At 35.7% G+C, this 19788-nt stretch overlaps 1 protein-coding gene across 5 annotated transcripts in view; it reads left to right on the top strand.

Moving 5' to 3' along the window:
- VPS50 (VPS50 subunit of EARP/GARPII complex) overlaps positions 1-19788 on the top strand; it is a 131734-nt gene that overhangs the window by 89525 nt on the left and 22421 nt on the right. For all 5 annotated transcript variants that reach the window (XR_011539032.1, XM_008526147.2, XM_070615661.1 and 2 more), the window contains one exon: positions 12174-12295. Coding sequence is in view for 4 of the 5 variants with exons in the window: in XM_008526147.2 (XP_008524369.1) it covers positions 12174-12295 (122 nt within the window). In the remaining variant the exon portion in view is untranslated. The remainder of the gene's footprint in view (positions 1-12173; positions 12296-19788) is intronic.

The following is a 19788-nucleotide window of genomic DNA, read 5'->3' on the forward strand; positions in this document are numbered from 1 at the left end:
TCAAGTAGTATTTATTTGGCAGATAAATAGGGGAGATTAAAGAAAAAATGTTAATAGGGATTCCCAGCCCCAGGTGGTACCTAAATCTGTTAGAAAGGTTCAGGGAGCCTGTCATGAGTGTAGAGCACTAATCAGAATGCTTGCTTGTGTAAAGAGAAAATCCTGTCAGCCTGACAGTTTCTTGCAGACAGAGTCAGAGAAAGTTTAGGCACTGTGTCTCATCACTGAAGTACTCTTGGTATTCAAAGTTCTCTCTCCTGGAGCCAGCTTTCGTTTGAGTGAGTATGATGGGTCTGAGGGACAGAAGATAGGTTGCCAAAATCCATGCTTGTGAAAACTGCAGACCTTACAACAAAATTATTGCTTCAGCAGTTGAAGAAATACACACTAGCACGTGCATCAGGATTTAACATGAAACTAGAAACCAGAATATGTACATCTAAGGGATATTTAGGCATCATGTGTCTGAGATGCAGTGCATATTGCAGAGGAAACACAGAAACAGGAGGGAAGAGATCCACTCCTTCAGTGGTACATTCTTTTAGGTGGGGCATTAATGTTATTTTATCATGGAATGACTTTTTCATTGAGGTAACATTGGTTTATAACATTATATATATTTCAGTTTCTGCGTAGACTACATCATGTTCACTACCCAAAGACTAATTACAGTCCATCACCAAACACATGTGTGCAGATACCCCTTTTGCTTTCCTCCTTCCCCATTTCCCCTCCAATAACTACCAATCTAATCTCTGTATCTGTGTTTGTTTGTTGTTGTTCTTTTTATCTTCTATTTATGAGTGAGATTATATGGTATTGGATGCTCCCCTTCTGACTTATTTCACTTAGCATAATACCCTCAAGGTCCATCGTGTTGCAAATGGCAAGATTTCATCTTTTTTTATGGTTGAGTGGTATTCCATTGTGTATATCTACCACATCTTCTTTATCCATTTGTCCCTTGATGGGCCCTTAGGTTGGTTCCAGGTCCTAGCTATTGTGAATAAGGCCTCCAGGTACTTTTTGATTTCTCCTTTGTTTCTTGGCTGACCCAATCGTTGTTCAGTAGCGTTTTGTTTGATCTCCACATATTTGTGACTTTTCCTATTTTCTTCCCGTAGTTGATTTCTAGCGTCGTACCTTTGTGTTCAGAAAAAATGCTTTGTATTATTTCAGTCGTCTTAAATTTATTGAGACTTGTTTTGTGGCCTAATATGTGATCTTTCCTGGAGAATGTTCCATGTGCATTCAAAAAGAATGTGTATTCTGTGGTTTTGGGATGTAATGTTGTGTATATATCTACTAAGTCCAACTGGTCTAATATGTCACTTAAGGCCAATGTTTCCTTATAAATCTTCTGTTTGGATGATCTGTCCATTGGTGTAAGTGGACTGTTAAAGTCCCCTACTATTATTGTGTTACTGTCTATTTCTCTTTTTATGGTTATTAATAATTGCTTTGTATATTTAGGTGCTCCTATGTTGGGTGCATAGATATTTAAAAGTTTTATATCCTCTTGTTGGATTGTTCCCTTTATCATTATGTAGTACCCTTCTTTGTCTGTTGTTATAGTTTTTGTTTTAAAGTCTATTTTGTCTGATACATGTATTGTTACTGCAGCTTTCTTTTCATTGCCATTTGCTTGGAGTAGCTTTTTCTATCCCTTCACTTTCAGTTTGTGAGTGTCTTTAGGTGAATTGTGTCTCTTGTATGCAGCGTATAAATATGGGTCTTGTTTTTTGATCCATTCATCCATGCTATGTCTTTTGATTGGAGCATTTAATTCATTGACATTTAAAGTAGCTATTGATAAGAATGTATTTATTGCCATTTTGTTACTATTTTTTTGTGTGTGTGTGTGTGTGAGGAAGATTGGCTCTTCCCTAATATCTGTTGCCAATCTTCCTCTTTTTGCTTGAAGAAGATTGTTGCTTGCTAACATCTCTGCCAGTCTTCCTCTATTTTATGTGTGATACCACTACAGCATAGCTTGACAGTGGTGCTAGGTCCACGCCCAGGGCTCCCAAAGCAGAATGCGCAAACTTAACCATTGTGCCACTGGGCTGGCCCCGCATTTTGTTACTTTTTTTTGAGTGTTTTGTTAGTTCTTCTCTGTTCCTTTCTTCTTCTCTGGCTCTCTTCTCTTGTAGTTTGATGGCTTTCTTTACATTATGTTTGGGTTCCTTTCTCTTAATTTTTTTGTGTATTTGTTGTAGGTTTCTGGTTTGTGATTACCATGAGGTTCATATGTGATAATCTATGTATATAGCAATTTATATTAAGTTGATGGTGTCTTAAGTTTGACCTCTTGCTAAAAGCTCTACTCTTTTACTCTCCTCCTTCTATATTTTATGTTTTTGCTATCATATCTAACCTCTTTTTTCCATTACCCTCTTATTATAGAAATAGATAATTTTAGTACTTTTGTCTTTTGACCTTCATATTATATTCATAGGTGATTGATCTGCTGCCTTTACTGTATTTTTGCCTTTACCAGTGATTTTATTTTTTTTGGCAATATTCTTATTCCTGTTTGTGGTCTTGTCTTTTCTACTTAAATAAGTCCCTTTAGCATTTATTGTAAGCCTGATTTCTTGGTGATAAACTCCTTTAGTTTTTGCTTGCCTGCAAAACTCTTTCTCTCTCCTTCCATTCTGAATGATAAACTTGCCAGGTAGCGTATTCTTGGCTGTAGGTTTTTTCCTTTCAGTGCTTTAAATGTATCATGCCACTCCCTGCTAGCCTGTAAAGTTTCTGCTGAGAAGTCAGCTGATAGTGTTATGGGGTTTAGTTTGTATGTAACTTGCGGCTTTTAGTATTCTCTCTTCATCTTTAATTCTTGACATTTTAATTATAATGTGTCTTGGTGTGGACCACTTTGGGTTTATCTTGTTTTGTCCTCTCTGTGCTTCTTGTACCTGGTTGTCTGTTTCCTTCCATAGGTTAGAAAGTTTTCAGCTATTATTTCTTCGAATAGATTTTCTGCCCTTTTGTCTCTCCCTTCTCCTTCTGGGGCACCTATAATACAAATATTAGTGTGCCTGATGTTCTCCAGAAGTCTTAGACTGTCCTTGTTCTTTTTTTTTAAGTTTAGCTTTTTGTAAATTAAAAAAATTTTTTTATTATTATTATTTTTGTTTTTTGAGGAAGATTAGCCCTGAGCTAACTACTGCTAATCTTCCTCTTTTTGCTGAGGAAGACTGGCCCTGAGCTAACATCCATGACCGTCTTCCTCTACTTTATACGTGGGATGCCTTCCACAGCATGGCTTTTGCCAAGTGGTGCCATGTCAGCACCCAGGATCCGAACCGGTGAAACCCAGGCTGCTGAGAAGCAGAATGTGCAAATTTAACCACTGTGCCACTGGGCTGGCCCCGTCCTTCTTCTTTTTAACTCTTTTTTCTTGTATCTGTTCAGCTTGGGTGATTTCTTTTAGTCTTTTATCCAGCTCACTGATCCATTCTTCTGTATCATCTACTCTGCTACTGATTCCTTCTAGTGAATTTTTCATTTCTATTATTGTATTCTTCATTTCTGATTGGTTTCTTTTTATATTTTTCAATTATTTATTCAAGTTCTCACTCAATTCATCCATTCTTCTCCCAAGATTAGTGAGCATCCATAGGACTGTTAGTTTATACTCTTTGTTAGGCAGGTTGTTTATCTCCCTTTTGTTTAGTTGTTTTTCTGAGGATTTGTCCTGTTCCCTTACTTGGAGCATATTCTTTTGTCTCATTTTGCCTCTTTTTCTATGCTTATATCTATGTATTAGGTAGATCAACTACGTCTTCAGATCTTAGAGGGTGTCCTTATGTAAGAGAGGCCTTATGAGGCCCAGCAGTGTACTTCCCTCTTCTCATCAGTTCCAAATGTTCCTGGTGTGTCCTCTCTTTGCGCTACATGTGCCCTTTGGGGCCAAGTTGCTCTTGCTGGAGGTGCATGGGGAGGCTAGGCTGTCCCCCTGGCCAGCTGTTTGTAATGCTCAGCTGCATATAGCTGCTGTGGTCCCTTCAGTCACTTTATCAGGCATGGGAGCCCTAGCACAGTTGGCTGCAAGGTCTCATAGCACATTCCTGTTGCAGTTTTTCTGTTAAGTGAGTAGACCCCCAGTGCAGCTAGTTGCTAGGCTCAGGGGCTTAGAATTGCTATAGGCCTTTGGCTTGCAAGGCTATTGTCACTTCTCTAGTAGTGCAGCTGGGAGGGGACAGCCCCAGGTGTCCAGGTGTAGCAGCACACAATTGTTTCAGGCATTGGAAGGTGGAGCTGATTCCCTATGTGGCTATTTTAGAAGCACAGGTCTGCTGCAGTTGACAAGCCCCACTGCCTGCAGGCCCACAGACCCCATCAATGCAGCCTTGCCCCATGTGCATGCCTTGACCCACTAGAAGTGGATCCACTCGCCCTGCTTCAGAGGCCCCACACACTCTGCCAATGCAGGCCCACCCCTCATGCACACCCTGTACTGCAGAGGCAGACCCACTCACTCTGCTGCAGAGGTCCCACACATTCCACCTATGCAAGCCTGCAAGTTCCTCAAGTTCTTGCTGTTGGGTGGGACCATTCCCTAGGGCGGGCTTAAATTGGTGCTCTAGTGGGTGGGGCAGACCCTTGTGCTAACAGGCCAGGAGCAGAACTCCAGTGGTGTCTGCCAGCATCTGCATCAGCATGCCTGTACTAGGTCACAATAATGGCTGTTGCCAGTGTCTCAGTCCATAGGTGGAGGAAATCAGGGACATCAATTCTTTTTTTTAGTTGAAGTATAATTGACATACAATATCCTGTTAGTTTCAAGTGTATATTATAGTGATTTGATATTTATATTACATTACAAAATGATCACCATGATAAGTCTAGTTACCGTCTGTCACCATACAAAGTTAATATGTTATTATTGACTCTATTCCTTATGCTGTACATTAGCATCCCCTTGGCTATTTAATTTTATAACTGGAAGTTTGTACATCCTAATCCCCATCACCTATTTCACCCATCCTCAACCCCTCCCTGCTCTGGTAACTACCAGTTTGTTTCCTGTATCTGTGAGTCTGTTTCTGTTTTGTTTGTTCATTTGTTTTGTTTTTTTAGAATTCACATATAAAGGAAATCATATGGTATTTGTCTTTCTCTATCTGATTTATTTCACTCATCATAATACCATCTAGGTCCCTCCATGTTGTTGCAAATGTCAAGATTTTGTTCTTTTTTATGGTTGAGTAATATTCCATTGTGTGTGTATATGTAGACACACACAGATATATACACTCACACACACCACATCTTCTTTATCTATTCATCTATTGATGGATGCTTAGATTGCTTCCATATCTTGACTATTGTAAATAACACTGCAGTGAACAAAGTGGTACATCTGTCTCTTTGAATTAGTGTTTTTGTTTCTTAGATAAACAGCCAGCAGTGGAAATTACTGGATCATACGGTAGTTGTATTTTTAATTTTGTGAGAAACCTCCCTACTGTTTTCTATAGTGGCTGCACCAATTTACATTCCCAGCAAAAGTGTTTGAGGGTCCCCTTTTCTCCACATCTTTGCCAATATTTATTTGTTGTCCTTTTGATCCTATAGCCATTCTGACATGTGAGGTGATATCTCATTGTGGTTTTGATTTGCATTTCCCTGATGATTAGTGATGTTGAGCATCTTTTCATGTGTCTGTTGCCCATCTGTATGTTTTCTTTGAAAGAATGTCTTTTGAAGTCTTCTGTCCATTTTTTAATTGGGTTGTTTGGGGGGTTTTTTGATATTAAGTTGTCTAAGTTCTTCATATTTTAGATATTAACCCCTTATCAGATGTATGATTTGCAAATATCTTCTCCCATTCAATAGGTTGCCTTTTTATTTTGTTGATGGTTTCCTTAGCTATGCAAAGCTTTTTATTTTTAGTTTGATATAATCTCATTTGTTTATTTTTGCTTTTGTTAACTTTGTCTGAGGATACTGGCCCCAAAAATATTGCCAGGACTGATGTCAAAAAACAGACTGCCTATGTTTTCTTCTAAGATTTTTATAGTTTCAGGTCTTATATTCAGATCTTTAATCCATTTTGAATTTATTTTTGTGTGTGGTGTTAGATAGTGGTCCAGTTTCATTCTTTTGCATGTAGCTGTCCAGTTTTCCCAACACCATTTATTTATTTATTTATTTATTTTTTGGTGAGAAAGATTGGCCCTGAGCTAACGTCTGTGCCAGTCTTCCTCCACTTCATATGTGGGATGCCTCCACAGCATGGCTTGATGAGTGGTGTGTAGGTCCATACCCGGGATCTGAAACCATGAACCCTGGGCTGCCAAAGTGGAGCATGCAAACTTAACCACTACACCACCAGGCCAACCCCTCAACACCATTTATTGAAGAGACTATTCTTTCCCCATTGTATATTCCTGCCTCCTTTGTCATAGATTAATTGACCATGTCTGTATGGGTTTATTTCTGGGCTCTGTATTTTATTCCATTGAGCCGTATGTCTGTTTTTGTGCCAGTGCCATACTGTTTTGATTATTATAGCTTTGTATTATAGTTTGAAATCAGGGAGCATGATACCTCTAGCTTTGTTCTTCTTTCTCAAGATTGCTTTGGCTATTTGGGGTCTTATGTGGTTCCATACAATTGTAAATTCTTTATTCTAGTTCTGTGAAAAATACCATTGGTATTTTGATGGGAATTGCATTGAATCAATCTGTAGATTGCTTTGGGTAGTATGGATATTTTAATGGTATTAATTCTTCCAATCCATAAGCACAGTATATCTTTCTATTTATTTCTGTTGTCTTCAGTTTTTTCCATCAATGTCTTATAGTTTTCAGAGTACAGGTCTTTCACCTCCTTGGTTAAATTTATTCCTAGATATTGTATTCTTTCTGATGTAATTATACGTGGAATTGTTTTCTTAATTTTTCTTTCTGATAGCTCATTATTAGTGAATAGCAATGCAACTGACTTCTGTGTGTTAATTTTGTATCCTCCAACTTTACTGAATTCGTTTATTAGTTCTAATAGTTTTGTGGTGGAATCCTTAGGATTTTCTATATATAGTATCAGTTATCTGTAAATAGTGATAGTTTTACTTCTTTCTTTCCAATTTTGGTGCCTTTTATTTCTTTTTCTTGCCTAAGTGCTCTGGAGGAACATTAATTCTTATTCCTGTTCAAAGTTCTGTTCAGAGAGGTTATATAATATAGGTTATATAGTATAAGCTGGACGCAGGAATAGGAACTTCTCACAGTTGATAATTTGGGAAGAGACACGTTTTTTAGTCATCTGGGCTGTGTATTAGATAACCTTCCTTGGTGTTCACAAAGTGTGCCCACTCCCCTCGCTTGGCCCTCTGTAGGGAACTCTAGAAGGGAGGAAGGGGTGGGCAGAGTGCGTCTGGACTACATGTTTTAAACTAGGCAGGCTAACTTCAGAGCCATGCTTTTATATTTTTATCAAGGTAGTAACATCTCACAGTAACACATTACGTAGTAAAGAAGAGCTTGTGCTGAAAAGCAACAGTCTCCCAGCCCACTGTTCCTGCCTCTGGCATGGAGGCAATTTCGTGGTCAGTTTCCATTTGTCTTTCCTCTAGTTGTAGTTTCCCAGAAAAGGGTGATGAGAGGTAAATGTTTTGAATTCTTGTCAGTCTGAATATGTCTTTATTCTGCCCTTTCACTGAAGGACAATTTAGCCATGCATAGAATTGTAGATTAAAAATTATTTTTCCTTTGCAAATGGAAACCTCTAATATTCTATTCATTTTATTGTAGGTGAATTTCCTTTCTCTCTCTCTGGAAGCTTTTAGTTTATTTTTCCTTGATGTTTCAGAACTCTCTGTTGATGTGAGAGTCTAGGTGTGAGTTCTTTTTCATTGTATGTTTGGTAATTCGTGACCCCTTCAATCTGAAGGTTTGTGTACAGCTGTGACTGATGCCACTATTTCTTTGATGATTTTCAACTCCCCATTTTCTCTATTCTCTTTTTCTTTGATTTCCTGTTACTCAAATGTTTAGTCTCTTAGATTGGCCCTTAATGTCTTTCATATTTTCTCTAATGGTTTCCATATTCTTGTCGTTTTGCAGTACCTTCTGGAACACTTCCTTTTTCCCATTTCTTTTATTTAATTTTTTATTTTAAAAATCATATTTTTAATCTTACAAGCCCTTCCCTATTCTCTTTTCCCCTGTATTCTCCTGTTATAGGGCTTTACCTAATCATGTATTTCTATTCTTTTGCTTGAGTTATTCTATTTCCTCTGGATCAGCTTTTCTTTTTAGTTCCACTCTCTGAGTTTTCCTCATGGACTTGGTGATTTTTTATTATTTATTCACATCTAAAATAAAAAGCCTATATAGCTGTTGTGGGTGTCCCCTGGTGAGTAATTAGAACTGTGTTCGAGCTGGCTCTTTCTCCTCAGTGGAAATCCTGACTGGGAACTTTGTATAGAGTAGGGCAGGGCTGAGTGAATTTACTGGAATTCCCAGAATGAGGTCGATTTTAATCTGGGGTGCTGACATCTGCACGAGAAGCCTTACTTTTCTAACTATGTTTTAAGTTTGCTCAATTTTTTTGTTCAGTTTGTTTACTTTTTTTTTAGAGAGGAGTCCTAAGCGTTTTTATTTTCTTATGTTTTTGTCTGCAGGAAAATTCTGGTAGCCAATAATCTAACTGCTGCCGAGGGGTAGTGATAGAGAGGGGCATGCGGACTGGCACAGTTTGTCCCATATGTGGACCTTCAATTAATCCATTATTTTCCGGCCCCGTTTCTCGCTCCTGCTCTCTCGCTATACCTGCTGATTCTAAGCAGTCACCATCTCTGGAATAGCTTCCACCTCCTTTGTGTCCTCTTATGGTTTACTGACTTTGCATTTTTCTATCAACCTGCTCCCATTTGCTGTCTGTCATGTAGTACAGGGGTTAGGGAACTATAGCCTGCAGGCCAAATCTGTCTGGCTACCTGTTTTTGTAAATAAAGTTTTATTTGAATACAGCCACTCTCCTTTGTTTCCATATTGTCGATAGCTGTGTTTGTGTTAGGAAGACAGAGTAGTTGAAACAGAGACCAGCAGAGCTGAGGAGGAGTTGCAGCAGGGACTGTATGGCATGCAAAACCTAAGGGCATCTGCTCTTTGGTCCTTTACGGGAAAGGTTTGCCAACTCCTGATCTAGAAATTTTTTGAGATTTCTCATTTTCTGGTGATCATACCTACCTGCCTTTACCTCCTCACACTCTTCTCTTCATAGATACAGGCTTAATATGTTGTAAAATTCTCTTTAATTCAGTAAATCTGAGGAAATACATAAACCTCCTCAGCCCACTGAAGGCATACTCTGCCCTTTTGAATTGGAAAGACAGAGTTCTCACTCTTATACATTTTAATATACTGGCAGCCTGCTTATTGATGGTTGCCTTCCATGTATAATTCTTTAAAGTATGAGAGCAGGGACTCTGTGATTCCTTTCTTCTTTTTGAGGAAGACTAGCCCTTAGTTAACATCTGCTGCCAAACCTCCTCTTTTTGCTGAGGAAGACTGGCCCTGAGCTAACATCTGTGCCCATCTTCCTCTACTTTATATGTGGGATGCCTGCCACAGCATGGCCTGCCAAGCGGTGCCATGTCTGCACCCGGGATCCGAACTGGTGAACCACAGGCCGCCGAAGCAGAACGTGCGCACTTTACCCCTGTGCCACCAGGCTGGCCCCTGTGATTCTTGTCTTAATGCAAGACCAAGAACACAGTAAGCCTTCAAAAAGTGTTATTTGAATGTATTGAATGAATAAATATAATTATGTTTAAAATTTCTTTTTTCAGAGTGGTAAGGGGACATCTAGTATTTTTTCCTTTTGAATGCACATTTAAAATAGCTTTTGCCTGTTAATAATTCATTTTTATATTTTTCTTTAAGATTAATTATATGAACAATGGTTAATCTTATTATTAGGAATGGAGAGGAGCTTTGTATTCTGGATGTGTATCAACCCAGATATCTGTGTTCTATCTTATTCTACATATTCATTTCTCTTTTTCCTTTTAGAGTTTAAAGTAATGTAATATATATATTTTAAAATTTTTTTCTTCACAGTGTCACACTATTTTGTGTGTTAATAGTTGCAGTTTAAATAACTATGTAGTGGATGAAATATCTGTGTAGTGGTCTAGCATGTTCTAGGAGCATATTTTTCAAATATTTTTCGGTTGTGATTTTTTAAAAATAAATGTCTGATTGTGTGAAATGATGAGAAAAGATGATTCTGAAACAAAAGACTTGTAAATAGGAGTAGGAATAGAATCTAAGTTGAATGGTTTTTAGTTTTTTGATGGATGTGTGTGTGTTTGATGTGTTAGTTGTTTGATGGATGCGTTAGTTGTTTGATGGATGTGTCTGGCCATCTGACTGTTATTTAGAATCATCTCTCATTTAAATTAAGACAGATGTACTGAGTTCTTAGATGATAAAGAAATGGTTTCTGTAGTAGACATTTCCATTAGAGTAAATTTGTCATTTTTTTTCTCCTGCAGTTAATGTGTTTTCTCTTGAGTCATGGGGTCTTCAATACTGTCAATTTAAAATTTTTAGCACTTAAATTAAGTAGAGCCAGCACCTGAATTATTTGCTCATGTGGAAATTAAGCAAATAGCCTGCTTTAACATCTTCTGCAGAAGAACATTCTTTTATAGATATACTTTTTCCCCTATTATTTCCCATAAAAAAGAAACACAGTGGGAGACTTGTTATTTATTATTTGATTCAGCCCACCTCCCATGCACCCTTCAAATATATTAACAAGTTTATAAGTGCAGAAGTTTCGGTTTTTAAATGTTTTCTGTAATTGTATTATATGTTTAGAGGAAAGAGAAAGGCATATTGGCATCTCCTAAAGGAAGGAATGAGGAGGATATTTTCTTGGCACTTTGAGAGTATTGAGCTCTTGCGTGATGTAGTGATAAAGAAATGTTCTTGGCCTCTGACACAGATTTCACAGGGCTGGGATTCAGGGGAGTGGGAAGTGCCTTCCATGTGTCCTTTTTCTTCTTGCCTTTTCATTTCTGCTCTGTGTGAATAAGCTTATAAAAGAAAACAACCCTACTTTTTCTCAAGTATGTTATCTTTTGTTTTATTATGCCTAAACATTTTTTTTTCCGCCTTTATTTTTATTTTTGGCTTAAGTCTCCTTAAGTTTAGGGTTTTTTTTTTTTTTAATTGAGACAAAGAATTCTGTCTAATACACTTGGCAATCCCAGAAGATTTTTTAAATGATTTATGAAATATACATGTGAATGTCAGAGAATATTTGTTCTGGGCCAAGTGGAGTAAGAGAAGGCTGTTGCCAGGCGTGTTCAACCACTATTCCCACTTGAATGACCTGGCTTTTGTAACTGCCCTCCTCTTCTTCTATTTAATTTTTTAAAAATTTCTTTTCTTTTTCTTTTATTAAGGTAACAATTGGTTTATAACACTATATAAATTTCAGATGTACATTGTTATATTTCAATTTCTGTGTAGATTATATCACGTTCACCACCCAAAGACTAACTACCATCCATCATCATACACATGTGCGTAGTTACCCCTTTTGTGTTTTAATTTTTTAGAAAATTTTTTTATTGCGGTCTAAATAGTTTATAACATTGTGAAATTTTGGTTGTGCAGTAATATTTGTCAAACACCATATAAATGTGCCCCTGCACCCCTGGTGCCCACCCTCCCCTTCTTCCCCCTGGTAACCACTAAGTTGTTCTCTTTGTCTGTAAGTTTGTTTATCTTCCACATGAGTCAAATAGTATGTATACCTAAACATTTTTGAAGGAATTATTTTAAATAGAATCTGCAAGAATGAGGAACTGTGTTGTGTATTTGTACAGTGTCATTTGTAGAAGAATATAGGAGTTCTGTGAATATTTGACAAACACTAAAATATAAAATCATATAAAAATGTCTTTGTAGTTATTGTTTATCCATCAGTGCTGTCCAATAGTACTTTCCAAGGTGGTGTAATTGTTCTGTATCTGTGCTGTCAAATAGAGGAGCCACTAGCCACAAATGACTATTGAGTATTTGAAATGTCACTAAGGAATGTAATATTTCATTTTTATTATATTTTTATTGTCTCTGTAATAATAGACTAACAGATTTTAATTTTGTTCTACTTAATTTTTTATTTCTTTTTCTTTTCAGGTAAATATATGCAGATGATGAACATTCTTAAGCCAATTGCCTTTGATGTTATCCATTTCATGTCTCAGCTATTTGATTATTACTTGTATGCAATATATACCTTTTTTGGTCGGAATGATTCAGTAAGTCCACCACCTGGGGGAAAGTCTGTTTCTTTTAAAAATTTATTATTTTTTAAATGTAAAGTAATGTTCATTCTATTTGTATAGAATACACAAAAACATTATTTTGAAAATTATCCATCAAAAATCCAACGAAATTATTGATACCAGCTTTCTCTCTACCTAATTGCCTTATTTATATATTACTTATAAGCTTTGTTATGATAAACATATTGTATGTTATTCAGATTTTTGGCAGAAAAAGGGCAGCATCTGTTTCTAACCTTCACATATTTTGGCAATGAAAAATGTACAGGTTGCCTTGTTTAAATCTGGCCCAGTGTGTAATTATTAAATAATATGTCTCATTTACTGTGTACTAATTGGCTAACAACCTTAGCACACTACTACATTCAGAAGATAAGGGCAAATATTTATTAAAATAATTGAAAATCTTTGAACTGAACCATCTGCCTGCCACAGAATTAATGTTTCCTGCACCTCCTTTTTGTCTTTCCAAAGCTCTTATTGAGTTTATCTTTTTCTACTCCTAAGGAGAACAACACAATATTAGGCAGGTAACTGATCCTATATTTGGGAATTATTATGCGGTTCACCTGGATATTTGACAGTTTTCTGTGTAAAAGCATACTGCTGGGTCCTATGAGTATATCATAATACTAACTTTTTATATATTACTTTTTTAAACATGTGAAGTTTAATGGATAATTATAATCATCATATAAATGTTCATATCCTTGCTGTGATTACAAGTATATCAAAGAATGAGCTTTTAATATGGGATCTGAATTTCCTGTGTTCTTAATTTTACAAAGTGTTCCTTAGAAAAGAATACTAATCTAATCAGAGACTAAGTGTTGCTGCAGAATTTATGTTGCTATAAAATATGTACTAATTTGTTCCTCTGAGTTTGGAAACTGAATAAATATTAAAGAAGAAAGACATTCTAGAGTTTTAGCTAATTGTTGGCATCTTTCAGTCTTCTGGATGAACCTTACTCTGTCTTCTGGGCAATGCTGCTAGACCAGTGCTGTCTGAGAGAAATTTTGCAGTAAGGGAAGTGTTCTCTGTTTGCACTGCCCAATATGGTAGCCAGTAGCCACATGAGGCTACTGAGCACTTGAAATGTGACTAGTGTGACTTGGAACTGAATTTTTAATTGTATTTAATTTTAGCTCATTTATCTTTAAATATAAATAGTCACACATGGCCACTCACTATCATATTGGATAGAACAGTTCATATTGGATAGAACAGTTCTGGACCATATTATTAATAAGGTGTGTTCAAATAGGTCCTTCGGAAACTTTTGGGAACTAAATGAAGCTACTTATATACTGGCACAGTTTTGTTTACAGTGGGGTTCACTAGAACCTGAGGAATTTAGCAAAGTATAGATAGGTGCTTATTGTAAAATATGCTGCATATTTCATTTAAAATCTCTTATGTTTTAAAGAGCACATTGATCTCTTATTTTATATTAAAAGCATTTTCAATCCTGTAAGACTCAGTAACAGCTATTTCATTGTATTTAAACAATTAGTATCAGTTATAAGAGTTTCTGTCCTTAACCTGAGTGTCTACCCATATGTCACATTAGAAGCAGTTTGTTTTATGAACCAATACCAAATGTGAGTGTGAGTGAGTATGAATGAGTAAATGTAGCATTTACTCTGCCTCTTACACTTTTTAAGAAAGACTTTTCTTATTATTAGATTATTCTTAGTAATATTAGCTTTTAGGTACCATGTAAATATTGAAAATATGCACATCTTCAAATAGAACTTATAATTTGGACCATACTATTTTTGATCCTGCAAGACTGAAAGAAACACTATTTAAAGCAAAATGAAGACTTTGAATTTCTGTAAAAAGGGGTTTTCTGTACAAATTGTTAAAAATAAACACTCTCTTACTTTCTACCCATATTTTCCTTTGCTAATTTTTATGTCATTTAAAGTTTTTGTTTTTTAAAATTTTACAAAGTTATACTCTTCTTAGTTAGCTACATAAATCCCTTTTGGAACAAGACAGTCTAAATAAATGGCATAAATAAACATATGCAAGCATAAGATTGAAGAGTTAGCTTTTAATTTCCTAAGAAAATAAGCTTTTCAAGCTCATTAGAAATCCTAGAAGTTTCCATATTCAAACAAATAAATAAATAAAGACTCCAAATTGCCCTGTTGAGTCTTAGGTGGTAGGACAGGAAAGGGAGTCAAGTAATGGGTAGAATGGGAAGAACAGGGTACATGGTTGCTCCTGCTTCTCTCCCAGAAGAAACACACTTGTGAGTGAAATTCACATGAGTGAATTTAGATGGATACTGCTCAGGGAAGAATAAATACTGTTTCCCTTTTCTAGAAAGTCATTGGCTGGGGGGACACAGTGTATGCATTAGGCTAAAGGATTCCTCATGTTCATACTAATTCCTCCAGAAGCTTCTGCTCTTCACTGAACTGGTTATATTGCTAGGTTATATTATATACATCACACTCTATTATGTATCTAGTCCATCTGATTGTATTATAATAATGTTACTTGTAATATTTCTTTATCTTGCCTTGCCCCCAGCCTTTTACCATTCACCTCTTCAGTTATGTTTTCCTTGATCCTTTCTGTTCCCATTCTCTTATGAAAATCATTCTGTAGTTTACCTTAACACGGTAGTAAACACATAGTAGGTTCTTAGGACATGTGGATTGATGTCCTAATTATTTCTTAGCCAAGTAAATCTTATGAGGCTTCTTACTTGACAACAGTTTGTAAGCCTTGTTTAAAGTTACCTTTCATTAATGAAACTGAGATTCGATATCTAAACTTTTAAGAATGAATTAACTTCTGCTTCTGGGTATGATGGACTATGACTTTACTGGATGAAACTCCCTGCAGAAAACAATGATACAACCTGGGTATTGTATCAAAGACAGCTACCTGAAGATATTGGAGAGTGATCAGAAGCATATAGACTGTAGTGGGGAGTTCATGCTAGCATGCAGGTTGGGGAAAGGAAAGCTATAAAAATAAATTCCATCTCCATGGCCTTTAACCCAGGACTAAGTGTATTCCATGTGGCAAACAAGTGGAGGCAAGCATAGGAAAACCTGCAGTATTTATGGATTGGGGAACCAGAAAAGTGAAGCCAGGAAACTGGGAACACTGAAAAGAGTGAGAGGAAGTTCAGAAGGGAAAGACCCAGAAAGGGTATCCCTAAATTCTGTCTACCCCCATCTCTGATTAACCCATGAACCATGTTTGTGTGGAACAGACTGACTGCAGCCAGTCAGAGAAAAAAGATCTGAACAGAGACCAAAGCTCCTGCATAAGAGAGAGTTTGTAGTTCAAGCCCAGCCAAGAAAATTACATACTGAAAACAAAGGAAACAATATTCACTGGAGAAAAATAACAGAATCCAGAGTATCCAGAATCAAATTGATGATGCCATCCAACTTTACCCAATATACATAGAACCAAAAAAGTAGAATATACTTCTAAGTAAAAAGAAAATCAATCTAGTCTGACCCCAGGATGTTGGAACTAATGGATAAGGATTTTAAATGGACTATTATAACTATCTTCAATAAAGTAAAACAAAACATGTTTTTAAATACATGAACGTCTCAGTAGAGAAATAGGAAGTTTTAGTGGAAACAGTAATAAAAAAACCAAAGGGAAATCCTAGAACTGAAAAATACAATTGCAGCAATTAAAAAAATTACTGAGTGTGCTTAACAGTCAAATTGATGTGACAGAGGAAATAATATGTGAACTTGGAGATAAATGTATAGAAATTATTCAAAATGAAGAACATAGAGAAAAAAGATTGGAAAACAAAAATGATTAAAGTCTTAGGGACATGTTAAGTTACATCAAATGGTCAAACATACATGTGATTGGAATACCCAGATGGAGACAAGAGAAAGAGAATGAGGTGGAAAAAATATTTGAAGAAACATTGACCAAAAATTTACAGATACAAGATGCTAAACAAACAACAAGCAGAATAAGCACAAAGAAACATACAGTGGGGTACCTAATGATGAAACTGTCTTAAAACTGCAATAGACTTACTACATAAGAGGGACCAGTGATCTGATTGACAGCTGACTTCTCATGAGAAACTGGAAACTAGAAGAGAGTTGCACCTTTAAGATACTGAAAGATAAGAAAAAAAAGTCTATCCAGAATTTTATATCCAGCAAAAACACCATTCAAGAATGAAGGTGACATTGAGACATTTTTGGGTAAAAAAAAGAAAAAAAACTAAGAGAATTTGACACCAACAGACATGTAATATAAGAAATGCAAAAGGAAGTTTTTCAGACTGAAGGAAAATGATACCAGATGAAAACATGAATCCTCAGAAAAGAATGAATAGTACTGGTAATGGAAACTACTTGAGGAAATGCAAAAGATTATTTTTTTTCTTTTTCCACTTAATTTCGTTACAAACCATATAGGTGTTTAAAACTGAAATCATAGCATTATTTTCTGTGGTTCATAATCTATGTAAATGTATTACATATAACAACTATAACAAGGTATGTGGGAGAATATGGACCTACAAGATGGCAAGATTTCTGTATTTTATGTAAAGCAATACCTTGTTAACAGTAAATGGACTGTGAAATATCCAGAAAGTATATTATAATCCATAGGACAACAATAAGAATAATACAAAGAACTTTAACTCTTTTGCCAATAGGAAGATTGTTAGAATTCAAAAGATAAAGAAAAAATTCATATAACAGAAAAGGCAGGAAAGGAGGAACCAAGGAGCAAAAAAGAGATAATGTATAATGGAAGATATAAGTAAACCCAAACAATAATCACATTAAATGTGATGTGACCAAATACTCAAAACGAAAGGCAGAGATTTTCAGAGTGGATTAAAAACAAAGCCCGACACATAGGTTGAGAGCAAATGGATTAAGACGATGCCATGCAAACAGTAAGCATAAGGAGGCTGCAGTAGCTATATTAATATTAGATAAAATAAATTTGAAAACAAAATATATTACCAGAGATAGAGGGATTCATAATGATCTAAGGGTCAACTCAACTGGAAAACACAAAGATCATAAATGTGTGTGCCTAGTAACAGAGCTTTAAAATAGATGAAGCAGTAATTGACAGAATGCAGGAGAAGATTAAAAACTTCAATCATAGCTGGAGAGTTTAACACCACACAGTAACTAATAGAACAGGTAGACAGAAAATCAGCAAATACATAGAAGATTTGAACACTTTCAACCATCTTGACATAATTGATATTTATGGGACAACACACCCAACAACAGTAGGATATATATTCTTTTCAAATGCACATAGTATATTGATCAGTATACCATATATTCTGGGCCATTAAACATGTCCCACTGCATTTAAAAGATTGAAATCATACAGAATATATTCTCTGATGACAGTGTAATTAAATTAGAAACCAATAACAATAAGGTAACAAGGAAAACCCTAAGTGTTTGGGAATTAACACACTTCTAAGTAGAGATTGGGTTAAATAAGAAATCATAAGAGAAATTAGAAAATATTTTTGACTGAATGACAATGAAAACGTAACATATCAAAAGTTGTGATATGCAGCTAAATCAATGCTTAGATGGAAGTATCTAGCTTTAAATACCTATAGTAGAAAAGAAGAAAGTCTCAAGTTAATGATGTAAGTTTCCACCGTAAGGAACCAGAAAAAGAAATGCAAATTAAAACTAAAGTAACTAGAAGGAAGGAAATAATAAAGAGCAGAAATCAAACAAATTGAAAACACCAATAGAAGAGTCGGTGAAACCACAAACTGGTTCTTATAAAATATGAACAAAATTGATAAACTTCTTGCCACACTGATAACGGGAAAAAACTCAAAACAAAACAGAGAAGACACAAACTTTCAATATCAGGAATTAGAGAATGGTCATCATTACAGGTCCTTCAGACATTAAAAGGTTAACAACAGAATATTATCAGCAGTTTTCTGCCAATAAGTTTGCCAAACTAGATGAGATGGACAGATTTTTTTTTTTTAAAGATTGACACCTGAGCTAACATCTGTTGCCAATCATCTTTTTTTTTTTCTCTTGTCCCCCAAGCCTCCTAGTACATAGTTGTGTATCCTGGTTGTGAGTGCCTCTGGTTGTGCTGTGTGGGATGCTGCCTCAGCATGGCCTGATGAATGGGGACATGTCCATGCCCAGGATCCCAACCGGCGAAACCCTGGGCCACCAAAGCGTAGCACATGAAGTTAGCCATCGGCCATGGGGCAGGCCCCTAGATAGACTTTTTGACAAACTCATATTACAGAAATTGACTTAAGAAGAAATAGAAAACTTGAGCTGTTTTCTGTATCAATTAAGTAAATTAAATAATAAAAAGCTTCCAAAAGTATTAACCCTACACAAACTCTCAGAAAGTAGAAGGAGAATGTTTCACAATTTGTTTTATGAGGCTAATATTACTCTAATTCCTAAACCAAGCAAAGATACCAGAAGAAAACATAATTATAGACCCATAAATTTCATGGACATCAGTTTGAAAAATCCTTAAGAAAATATTAGCAAATTGATTCCTGACCAAGTGGTATGTGTCTTGGGAATGCGAGATTGGTTTAACAGCCTGAAATCCTGCTCTGAAATTAATCGGTGTAATTTACCATTGTAATTTTCTTCTTCAGGAAAAAAATTTATGATTGTTTAAATGGATTTAGAAAAAGCATTTGACAAAGTTTAATATCCTTTCATGATAAAAACTCAGTAAACAAGTAACAGAAGAGAGTTTCTTCAGCATGATTATGGGCGTCTATAAGATAGCTAACATCATACTCAATGTTGAAAGGCTCATTGCTTTCTATCTAAGATGAGGGAACAGAACAAGGATGTCAACTCTCACCACTTTTGTTTTATGTTGTGCTGGAGGTACTAGGCTATGAAGTTAGACAAGAAAGATAAGACATACGATTGGAAAAGAAGAGGTAAAGTTGTCCTTATTTGCAGATGATATGATCATTTATGTAGGAAGCCCTAAGGAATCCACAAGTCAGCATCTAGAACTAATAAATAAATTTAGCAAGCTCCCAGGATACAAGGTCAATATACAAAAATCAGTGAGTAAACAATTAGAAAATGAAATCTGAAAAACAACTTTCTTTACAATAACATCAAAAATTCTTAGGATTAAGTTTAGTGGATAATTTGACAGACTTGTTCACTGAAAAAAAGCATTAAAAAGGGAAATTAAAGACTATCTCAATAAATAATAAGAGAGAAACCATGTTCAATTAGAAGACTCAATATTGTTGAGATGACAGTTCTCCCCAAATTGATCTATAGATGAAGAACATCAATTCTAATCAAAATTTTAAAGCTCTTTTGAAGACATTGATAAGATTATTTCAAAATTGATGCAAAAAAACAAAAAGATGGAGAATAGCCAAACATTTTTTGAAGAACAAAGTTGAAGGACTCAATGTTTTCTTTTTTCAAAGA

Source organism: Equus przewalskii, chromosome 4 (genome assembly GCF_037783145.1).
Source record: "Equus przewalskii isolate Varuska chromosome 4, EquPr2, whole genome shotgun sequence".
Classification (NCBI taxonomy): Eukaryota; Metazoa; Chordata; class Mammalia; order Perissodactyla; family Equidae; genus Equus; species Equus przewalskii.